Genomic DNA, 12,201 nt, shown 5'->3' with positions numbered 1-12,201 from the left:
GGTGCGAGATGTAACACGGAGAAAATGCACCATCAATCACACAGACTCCTGGAGCGACGAGAGAGAGGCTCTAAAGCTGAGAAATGAATCAGTGGAGGCTCTGCCAGCAACGATTTCCAGGCTGAGATGATGGGAAAACTTCCCCTGCTCTCTGGGGACATCATTTGTGAACACCCCGGCATTCTCAAAACAGCCAAAGTTTTAGAGCAGAACTCGGGGACTCTCTGTAAGAGAGTATTCTTACTTTTTTCCCCCTTTTTTTTTTTACATTTCTAAACTTGAATCCCTCTACCGCTGTAGCCTGCTGGATCAGATTGAGTGCAGCGGTGGAGGCTTAAGTATGTCAATGAAGCAGGCTAAATCAATGATAGGTACAGCTTACCTTCTCTGCTTGCTCTGTGCCAGCCTTCCACAGATTAAACCAATTTACACTAACAGCACGTCAGTCAAAGAGGGCGGCTTGCACACCATTGTTCTCTTCATACACTATTGGTTTAGCCACAATTATACTGTATGCCTTTGAATCATTTGACAACATTGTTTTGTTCCTACATACTAGGCTACATATTCTATATGTGTACCCATTTACTGAACGATCATACAGTAGATTTGAAATGTTGACTTTTTTCTGTCAAAGGAACCGTATGGTAGGTGTGTACTATGTTTTAGTAAACATCCCAGTTTGGTAATACAGTTGAAGTCGGAAGTTTACATCTCAGTTTTTCATAATTCCTGACATTTAATCCTAGTAAAAGTTCCCTGTTTTAGGTCAGTTAGGATCCCCACTTTATTTTAAGAATGTGAAATGTCAGAATAATAGTACAGAGAATGATTTATTTCAGCGTGTATTTCTTTCATCACATTCCCAGTGGGGAAGAAGTTTACATACACTCAAATAGTATTTGGTAGCATTGCCTTTAAATTGTTTAACTTGGTCAAACGTTTCGGGTAGCCTTCCACAAGCTTCCCAAAATAAATTGGGTGAATTTGGTCCCATTCTTCCTGACAGAGCTGCTGGTGTAAATGAGTCAGGTTTGTAGCCCTCCTTGCTCGCACATGCTTTTTCAGTTCTGCCCACACATTGTCTATAGGATTGAGGTCAAGGCTTTGATGGCCACTCCAATACCTTGACTTTGTTGTCCTGAAGCCATTTTGCCACAACTTTGGAAGTATGCTTGGGGTCATTGTCCATTTGGAAAACCCATTTGCGACCAAGCTTTAACTTCCTAACTGATGTCTTGAGATGTTGCTTCAAAATATCCACATTTTCCTGCCTCATGATGCCATCTATTTTGTGAAGTGCACCAGTCCCTCCTGCAGCAAAGCACCCCCACAACATGATGCTGCCACCCCCATGCGTCACGGTTGGGATGGTGTTCTTTGGCTTGCAAGCCTCCCCCTTTTTCGTCCAAACATAACGATGGTCATTATGGCCAAACAGTTCTATTTTTGTTTCATCAGACCAGAGGACATTTCTCCAAAAAGTACAATCTTTGTCCCCATGTGCAGTTGCAAACCGTAGTCTGGCTTTTTATGGCAGTTTTGGAGCAGTGGGTTTCTTCCTTGCTGTGCGTCCTTTCAGGTTATGTCGATATAGGACCCGTATTACTCTGGATATAGATACTTTTGTACCTATTTCCTCCAGCATCTTCACAAGGTCATTTGCTTTTGTTCTAGGATTGATTTGCACTTTTCGCACCAAAGTATGTTGATCTCTAGGAGACAGAACGCGTCTCCTTCCTGAGCGGTATGACGGCTGCGTGGTCCCATGGTGTTTATACTTGCGTATTATTGTTTGTTCAGATGAACGTGGTACCTTTCAGGCGTTTGGAAATTGCTCCCAAGGATGAACCAGACATGTGGAGATCTCCAATTATTTTCTGAGGTATTGGCTGATTTCTTTTGATTTTCCCATGATGTCAAGCAAAGAGGCACTGAGTTTGAAGGTAGGCCTTGAAATACATCAACAGGTACACCTCCAATTGACTCAAATTATGTCATGGCTTTAGAAGCTTCTGATAGGCTAATTGACATAATTTGAGTCAATTGGAGGTGTACCTGTTGATGTATTTCATTTTCTGGAATTTTCCAAGCTGTTTAAAGGCGCAGTCAACTTAGTGTATGTAAACTTCTGACCCACTGGAATTGTGATACAGTGATTTATAAGTGAAATAATCTGTCTGTTAACAATTGCTGGAAAAATGACTTGTGTCATGCACAAAGTAGATGTCCTAACCGACTTGCCAAAACTATAGTTTGTTAACAAGACATTTGTGGAGTGGTTGAAAAATGAGCTTTAATGACTCCAACCTAAAGTGTATGTAAACTACCGACTTCAACTGTAAGCGCCTGTATAAGCATTTCGCTGCACCCGCGATAACATCTGCAAATCTGTGTAGGCGACCAATAAACTTTGATTTGTGCTTAAAGGGGCAATCTGGGAGTCAAACAACAACAAAACTGGTCTTAATGACTGTTATGGATGGTGTACAACAGCCAGCTGCAGAGCCAGATGACAGTGTACAGGTTTTATAGCTCAACCGTGGCTTTAATTTGTGTGTAACTATCAGTGTTGTCTCATTTTTGTCCCTAATTTAGTCGTCACACCAGTCATTATAAGGCTTGTGCTTAGGGTTGCAAAATTCTGATAATTCCCAGGATTTCTGGAATTCCTGTTTATTCCCTCCTGTTCCGGGAATCTTCCATCTGCTATTTCTGGAAAACCAGGGCATTTTGAGAAAGTTACTGGAATTATGCAACTCTAAGTGGGGTGATATTGAAGTAAAAACAGGCTTGTTTTTACAGAAACATTCTGGATTTGACACCGTTGTTATTTTACTGTCAACCCCGCTGTCTCATCTGCTCATCTTGTTTGTCATGTGATTTTCTCATCTGTCATTCTTTCATTTCACAAGGTTTATGGTGTCAAGTCAAAATAATAGACATGTGTCACTTTGGCTTGTACTGTAGTGAGATGAGGCCCATAAACAAAGAAAATTCACTTCTTAAAAGGCTGCTGTCAAGCCTTCGAATGATATTGTATATCAGTTTCAAATGCTTCTGTTTTTTTTATATTTTCTTATTCACGTAGATTAAAAGGATTTTTGTGGATTTCTGTGGAATCCTGAATGGATAATTTTATCGTAGTCATACAGTAAGTATGTAAAATATAGGTACAAGTTACAATTTGTGTTTTTGATATGTTTTTATCAGTAAAGATCAAGACTGTTGGTATATAACTCTCCCCTCAAAACACATCTCCTAGGTTTATTACAGACAGAGAATGTAAACCACGTAGACAATCTTGTTCATTTTCCAGGCCATATCTTCAACTTCATTACGACACCTCACGAGTATGTCTGTCATAGTAGAGATGGATATTGGCACGTTTATTGTGACATTTCTGATATGAACATATTCTCCTGTAGGTCTACACCAGATATGGAAAATGTTATACTTTCAACGGGAACAAGTCGACGTCCAGGAAAACCAAGCAAGGTGGAATGGGAAATGGCCTGGAGATTATGTTGGATATTCAACAGGACGAGTATCTCCCCATCTGGAAAGAGACAAGTAAGCCATAAATCTTATGTGATGTTGCGGGATCCTGTTTCTGTTGTCATAAATCTCTGAATCATGTTTGTATGGGACCCTAGCGATACATTCTTGCAATGGCACCACCATCCTGAATAATGTTTTCGTAAAATGATTACTCGAAGGGATACATCTGTTGACAGCGCTGTTAGTCATATACTATACACACACACACACACACACACACACACACACACACACACACACACACACACACACACACACACACACACACACACACACACACACACACACACACACACACACACACACACACAGGCGCACACGCACACACACACACAGGCGCACACGCACACACACACACACATTGTCAGTGTCTCATTTTTCTCATGACTGAGATAGGCGTAGTGAAAATTAGCCCTCCCCTAGGATTGATGAATAAAAGGCTGAATGAATCCACCCTGTATGTGTGTCTTTGTACTGCCTGCGCGTGCCTCTTTTATCCCGAAAGATGAGACGTCGTTAGAGGCAGGGATCCGCGTGCAGATCCACAGCCAGGATGAGCCTCCCTACATCCACCAGCTGGGCTTCGGAGTCTCCCCGGGATTCCAGACCTTTGTTTCATGTCAGGAACAAAGGGTAGGCCCCGGCACTGCTTTCTCCCAGATTACCACCCCTCAGTACTTTACCCACTTCTCCTCCTTGTGGCTCAGACACGGCTCTAATCAATCACTCTGTGCTTAGCTGACCTACCTGCCCCAGCCCTGGGGGAACTGCCGCTCCACCAGTGACCAGATGATCCCGGGATACGACACCTACAGCATCAGTGCCTGCCGCCTGCGCTGCGAAACTAAGGAGGTGCTCCGGGAGTGCAACTGCAGGATGGTGCACATGCCCGGTAAGTAGTCTACTGTAAACTTCACTCCCTACATGGCACAGACATCCATCCAACATCTATTCCACGTTGGTTCAACCTAATTTCATTGGAATTACATGGAAACAACGTTGATTCAACCAGTGGGTCACTGATATTAGATATTTTCCCCTGTTAACCATTTCATGTTCACACACTGTGTCAATATGTATGTCTAGGCATGACTAGAGTCCTATGTGGTATACCAATCTGCTTCTTTTAATTCCTTGATGAAAATCCCCTGTACAGACACACCTGACCTCTCTCCATTGAAAATATGGTGAAAAGATTTCCTGTGCATTCCTGCTACCCTGATCATAATGACGACTCTGCTCCTCTGTGCCCCCGACTTTAATGTCACCAAATCAATCTTCCCTAATGCAAATTGGAAAGGCGACTGTTCTCAAAACATTAACTCAAAGAACATTTTGTCATCTGCGTTGCCACACATATTTCCCGCGATTAATTGTGCTCCTGATGAATTCCTATCGTTAGTGCCCCCTGCGCTGTGTTTGTCACGGTGAGAAGGTAAATCGTTGATTGGTTTTTGGACTTTCTAAATATGCCTTTGGGGTGGGGCCCCGGTGCTCCATTTCTCGATGCAATCAGAGGCGGACACCCTATCCCTGGAACTCATCTTCCCATGTCTGCGTTCGTAGATGAATGATAAGCTAGTGTTCTGTTCTCAATGAGAATCTTCCATGTTGGCAGAGATACGGGTGGCGACCATTTTGTTTTTGATTGATCAAACTCATTTCATGTTTTGTACTCCAGGAACTGCCGATATCTGCACTCCCAGTAACATCAAGTGTGTTGACAAGGCGCTTGGTAAGAAATGTTTTTATTTTCTAATATAATAGAGTACAACGACAGTGAAATCAGTAACTCAGAATGTTGACTCACTTTATAAGGAAATATTGGGTTTCAGTGTATGGGTGGAGATAGCCTGGGTAAAGATTTCAAAATGAAATTGCCTCCATGTTGATATGTCAATTGTAGGAGAAGGAAATGCGCAAGCTGTGAGTGACACCGATGTTACCCAACTCCTTACTCAACTTCACGTTGGAGCTTTCACAATACATTGATATTCCTTCACCGAACCAACTCCATACGGTGCGGCCGACTCCCCACTGGCTGGTGCGGGTTATCTCTGTGCAGAGGTGCCTTGTCTCAAAGATATTATGGCGGTCATAAAAGAGACGCTTTATTGTGTGATGAGAGATATATTAGTACAATTAGGATTTTCAAGCCTAATAAGCCAGACATTTAATTATCATCTTCTTCAAAAAGAATCCAAGCCCATTTAATGGGTGGGTGAGCTAAATCTAGATATATCTTACAAGAACTGTTCATATTTATATCGGTTATATTCTCCACTCAAATAATCTGAATAAATTCACCCATTGTGAAAGGTAATAACTTAAAACATTATTTATATATTTGTATTGTATAGTTGATTTTTTTGTGTGCCTCAGTCCAAGAATAGATTATGTGTTGCCCCTGCATACAAATAACCTCATTATAAGAGTTATAAAATTGGAATTACTGTTATCAGGTCATAGACACTGGCCATTTTGTCCAACTGAATTTAATTTTGTCTTGAAAAGAGGGATGCTTGAGTAAGCCATGTATTGTGGTCTATGTTTATGTAGCATGTGAGTTTCTTTCTGATTGTGCAAATATTTGCTTTTATCGCTGTGAATGAGAAAATGTTCTTGAATGTACAGTGCATTCGGAAAGTATTCAGACCCCTTGACTTTTTCCACATTTTGTTACATTACAGCCTTATTCTAAAATGGATTAAATTATAATTTTTTCTCATCCATCTACACATAATAACCGATAAAGACAAAGCAAACACAGGTCAAATATTTTTTGTGTGCAAATGTATTAAAAAAGAAAAACAGAAATACCTTATTTACATAACTATTCAGACCCTTTTGCTATGAGACTCGAAATTGAGCTCAGGTGTATCCTATTTCCAATGATCATCATCTGTGGTCATTTCAATTGATTGGACATGATTTGGAAAGGCACAAACCTGTCTATATAGGGTCCCACAGTTGACAGTAAATGTCAGAGCAAAAACCAAGACATGAGGTTGATTGAATGGTCCGTAGATCTCCGATACCGGACCTGGTGAAGGGTACCAAAAAAAAGTCCCCAAGAACACAATAGCCATTCTTACATTGAAAATGTTTGGAACCACCAAGACTCTTCCTAGAGCTGACTGCCTGGCCAAACTAAGCAATCGGGGGAGAAGGGCCTTGGTCAAGGAGGTGACCAAGAACCTGATGGTCACTCTGACAGAGCTCCAGAGTTCCTCTGTGGAGATGGGAGAACCATCCAGAAGGACAATCATCTCTGCAGCACTCCACCATCAAGCCTTTATGGTGGAGTGGTCAGACGGAAGCCACTCCTCAGTAAAAGGCACATGACAGCCCGCTTGGAGTTTGCCAAAAGGCAATGACTCTCAGACCATAGGAAACAAGATTCTCTGGTCTGATGAAACCAAGATTGAATTTTTTGGCCTGAATGCCAAGAGTCACATAGGGGGGAAACCTGGCACCATCCCTACGGTGAAGCATGGTGGTGGCAGCATCATGCTGTGGGGATGTTTTTTAGCGGCAGGGACTGGGAGACTAGTCAGGATCGAGGGAAAAATGAACAGAGCAAAGTACAGAGAGTTCCTTGATGAAAACCTGCTCCAGAGCGCTCAGGACCTCAGACTGGGGCGGAGGTTCACCTTCCAACAGGACAACAACCCCTAAGCACACAGCCAAGACAACGCAGGATTGGCTTCGGGTCAAGTCTCTGATTGTCATTGAGTGGCCCAGCCAGAGCCCGGATTTCAACCCGATCGAACATCTCTGGAGAGACCTGAAATAGCTGTGCAGTGACGCTCCCCATCCAACCTGACAGAGCTTGAGAGGATCTGCAGAGAAGAATGGGAGAAACTCCCCAAATACAGGTGTGCCAAGCAAGAAGACTTGAGGCTGTAATCACTGCCAAGACTGCTTCAACAAAGTACTAAGTAAAGGGTCTGAATACAAATGTAAATATGATATTTCTAAAAAACTGTTTTTGCTTCGTCATTATGGGGTATTGTGTGTAGATTGACGAGGGGGGAAAAAACAATTTAATCCATTTTAGAATAAGGCTGTAATGTAACAAAATGTGGAAAGAGTCAATGCACTGTATGTGTTAGCGTGTGCACCCAATGAAATAGCCATGATTTCAGTAAGTATATTAAGCATGTAGTAACATTACCTCTGCCACACTGACCCTGAACACGGGGGCCCCACAGGAATGTGTGCTTAGTCTCCTCCTTTACTCCCTGTTCACCCATGACTGCATGGCCACGCACGACTCCAATACCATCAAGTTTGCTGATAACACAACGGTGGTAGGCCTGATCCTCAGCGACAATGAGTCAGTGACCTGGCAGTGTGGAAGTCAGTGACCAGGCAGTGTGGTGCCAGGAAGACAACCTCTACCTCAACGTCAGTAAGACCAAGGAGCTGATCGTGTACTACAGGAAACAGGAGTGGAGCGAACACACCCCCATTCACATCGACAGGGCTGCAGTGGAGTGGGTCAAGCGCTTCAAGTTCCTCTGTGTCCAAATCACTAAGGACTTAAAATGGTCCACATACCACATACAAGCAGTCATGAAGAAGACGCCTCTTTCACCTCAGTAGTTTGAAAAGATTTGGCATGGGCCATCAAATACTTAAAAAGTTCAACAGCTGCACCATTGAGAGCATCTTGACTGGCTGCGTCGCTGCTTGGTATGGCAACGGCACCTTTCCCTCGATCGCATGGAGCTACAAGGGGTGGTGCGGACAGGCAGTACATCACTGGGGCTGACCTCCCTGACATCCATGACCTCTATATCAGGCAGTGTTGAAAGGAAGTCCCGGAAAATTGTTAAAGACTCCAGCCACCCCAACCATATACTGTTCTCTCTGCTTCCGCACGACAAGCAGTATCAGAACATCAAGTATGACACCAACAGGCTCGTGAACAGCTTTCTATCCCCAAGCCATGAGACTGCTAAATAGCTAACAAAATCTTTTATTTTTGCACTGTCTCTATGCACGCTCACTCTATGCACATTCTACACACTCACACACACACACACATATTCATACTGACTCTACATACGCACACACGCTCACGTTCAAATATCATACACGCTGCTGCTACTCCGTTTATCATATATGCTGATGCCTAGTCACCTTACCCCTATACATATCTAATCGTATCACTCCAGTACCCCTGCCCATTGTAAATATGATATTAGCACTGACCCTGGAACTAACCCTGTATATAGATGAGTTACTCTTTCGTGTTCTTCTTTTTTTGGTCTACTTCATTTTTTTAATAGAACTACTGCATTGTTGGGAAAGAGAGAGCATGAAAGGCATTTCACAGTACTAGTACAGTACATGTGACAATAAAAACTTGAAACTAGTAGACATTGAATTATATGAAATGGAAATCCCACCAATTTTCATATTCATTATCTCCAGCACATAGACACTGGAGATAATGAATATGAGGATAAAAAGTAACAGAATTCCCCTTTAACTTGCTAACTGAAATACATCAACAGTGGTTATTAGGGAGGCAAAGATGGAACCCAAACACACCTGCATCCTATTTGATGGTGCCCATGCAGGAGAACAAGGGCCTCACTTTGTGCATGGCAGCTGTTCTATCGTCACTGGAGCCTATAGCTCATTTAGGATCACCTGGCTTTAGACTGGCCTACTGACCCAAGCTATATCCTAGAGCCAGGCTAACACACTGCTCTGTGTTCGAGGCTATGTTCCAGACCCAGGCTATAACACTCTGCTCTGTGTTCCAGGCTATGTCTCAAACCCAGGATGTAACAATCTGCTCTGTGTTTCAGCCCTTCTCCAGAAGAGCACTGGGGACACCTGTCCCTGTGAGACACCATGTAACCTGACCCGCTACGGCAAGGAGCTCTCCATGGTTAAGATCCCCAGCAAAGGCTCCGCTCGCTACCTGTCCAGGAAATACGACAAGTCTGAGGAATATATCAGGTAGATCTAACTTGACGATTTATATTACTAAGACCTGGAAGAGATCAGCGCTGGAAATTGGAGATATCCCCAGGGGTTGGCTACAGATCATGTGTATCTTAAATGTCGCCCTATTCATATATAGTGCACTACTTTTGACCAGAGACCTATGGACCCTGGTCGAAAGTAGGGTACTAGGTTGCTATTTCAGACGCAGCCCATGCTTTTCATGTTCACTGCTCAATGCTGTTAAAATCTTAAAGACCGCATAATCTGACAGTCATTAACTTGATTACTTTTAATTGCTTTAAGGCATGAAAGTGCCACCGTGACAATTTATGATGGCCATAAAAATGACATGGTACAGTATATGTTTTGACGTATTATCCTGTTAATATTATAGTGCTGTGGTTGAGGTTAAAAAGAAAGCGCAAGTTGTATTATTTTTCATAACACTTCACTATTGGTTATAACAACGTATAATAAACATATGCAGTTATCTTTTCTTAATGTTAAAATGTTCTCCGTCTCCAGAGACAACTTTCTGGTGTTGGACATCTTCTTTGAGGCTCTTAACTATGAAACAATTGAACAAAAAAAAGCATACGATGTTGCAGGTTTACTAGGTGAGTTTCTCTTTTCTGCCATGACCCCTTTCTCTCTCGCCATTGTTTTATTCAAAGTTTTCAACAATTGGTGTTTCATGTGGTTTAAGATGAGTCTTAATATAGAACTTTGACTCTAGTAATAAATGGAATTTGGAATCAGATAATGGGTTTTGAAATATGAGTTAATCATTGGTATCACCTGGAACCATACCAGAAGGAGGAATCTTAATACGATGTCTTCCTTTTCAGGTGACATTGGAGGCCAGATGGGCTTGTTCATTGGAGCCAGTATTTTGACAATCTTAGAAATTTTGGATTATGTTTACGAGGTACATTGTCTTATATGTGTATATGCATGAAGCTCACAAAAGATGACACATTCGGGGTTGCAAAATTCTGTTACTTTTCCCAGAAATTCTGGTTGGAGGATTCCGGATTTCCTGCTTTATACCCACCTGACTCCAACCGGGATTTCTGGAAATGCTGTACATTTCGGGAAAGTTACCGGAATTTTACAACCCTACACACATTCCAGCTGTTCTTAGTCTGTAAACCCCAAGGACACCATTCTAAAATGGCAGCCTTAATCAGTGTCAGTGGGACTTTGACCTTTTCAACTCTTACGTGAGGACTCCGATCCCTGCTAATGTGTCAATTATGAGCGTGAATGTATTCACTCGTGTTATACGAGGCTAATGATATGGATAGCCTCCGCTCGCTGAGCACTGGGATATGTCAGATGTGCCGATGGAGTGAACTCCTGACGTTCTCTCTTCTATCCCTTCATGCAGGTGATCAAGCACAGGCTGCAGCGTCTGCTGAGGCCACCGAAGGACGAGAAGAAACAACAGACGACCACTGTTGCAACTGTGGATTTGCAAGATATGAAAGCCAGTAAGGTGAGTGTGTTGCTTGTGGAGGGTAGGCATGATGCATCAGGCATGTTGTGGGCCTACACATCTACAGTATGTGCATGAAGGGAGAATGAACCTCCTAAAAATGGGGTGGTTCAGTTCACTCTAGCCGTGATGTACGACAATTTGGCACAACGGTTGTCAATCTAAATATCACTACAAGCTATTTCATTATACATCTTTATATATCACTACAAGCTATATCACTATACATCTTTATATATCACTATACATCTTTAAATATCATTATAAGCTATATCACTATAAATCTTTACATATCACTATAAATCTTTATGTATCAATATAAATATTTATAAATCACTATAAATATGTATGTATCACTACAAGCTATATCATTATAAATCTTTATATATCACTATAAATCTATATATATCACTATACATCATTATATATCACTTAAAGCTATATCACTATAAATCTTTTATATATCACTATAAATCTTTATGTATCACTACCAGCTATATCACTATGAATCTTTATATATCACTACAAATCTTTATATATCATCTTTATATATCACTATAAGCTATATCACTATACATCTTTATGTATCACTACAAATCTTTATATATCACTATAAGCTATATCACTATACATCTTTATATATCACTACAAGCTATATCACTATACATCTGTATATATCACTACAAGCTATATCACTATACATCTTTATATATCACTACAAGCTATATCACTATACATCTGTATATATCACTACAAGCTATATCACTATACATCTGTATATATCACTACAAGCTATATCACTATACATCTGTATATATCACTACAAGCTATATCACTATACATCTGTATATATCACTACAAGCTATATCACTATACATCTGTATATATCACTACAAGCTATATCACTGCATGTCTTTCTCAAGGACATCAGGTTAGTCTCCTGTTAAAAATATTGTTTTATCCCATTGTACAGGATTACATCCCCCCAGAGGCAACTCCAATACCCAGGTCCCTCTCTCATGAGGAACAAATTTACTTCTCGAGTTCATATAAAATCATCCAAAATCCTCCATTTTCCCTTGATGTAAAAAAATCATCTACATGAAATATCTACCATTACATCAAAGGTATTATCATTTTGGTTTATTCAAAGGCATTGTAATTTTGGTTTATTG

The 12,201-nt window shown here is 41.3% G+C and overlaps 1 protein-coding gene across 2 annotated transcripts in view; it reads left to right on the top strand.

Moving 5' to 3' along the window:
- The window catches only part of LOC139546954 (acid-sensing ion channel 4-A), a 105,829-nt gene that overhangs the window by 89,062 nt on the left and 4,566 nt on the right, over positions 1–12,201 (top strand). Inside the window, exons 2-10 of one of the 2 annotated variants that reach the window (XM_071355946.1) lie at positions 3,429–3,573; positions 4,067–4,194; positions 4,300–4,453; positions 5,243–5,296; positions 9,387–9,540; positions 10,054–10,145; positions 10,377–10,456; positions 10,919–11,026; positions 12,000–12,153. In XM_071355946.1, the coding sequence (XP_071212047.1) occupies positions 3,429–3,573; positions 4,067–4,194; positions 4,300–4,453; positions 5,243–5,296; positions 9,387–9,540; positions 10,054–10,145; positions 10,377–10,456; positions 10,919–11,026; positions 12,000–12,131 (1,047 nt within the window). In that variant the 3' untranslated portion in view covers positions 12,132–12,153. The remainder of the gene's footprint in view (positions 1–3,428; positions 3,574–4,066; positions 4,195–4,299; positions 4,454–5,242; positions 5,297–9,386; positions 9,541–10,053; positions 10,146–10,376; positions 10,457–10,918; positions 11,027–11,999; positions 12,154–12,201) is intronic. The other variant, XM_071355947.1, reaches the window with a different exon arrangement.

Source organism: Salvelinus alpinus, chromosome 20 (assembly GCF_045679555.1).
Source record: "Salvelinus alpinus chromosome 20, SLU_Salpinus.1, whole genome shotgun sequence".
In the NCBI taxonomy this organism is placed as follows: Eukaryota; Metazoa; Chordata; class Actinopteri; order Salmoniformes; family Salmonidae; genus Salvelinus; species Salvelinus alpinus.
This window is presented reverse-complemented; position numbering and strand designations above follow the sequence as displayed.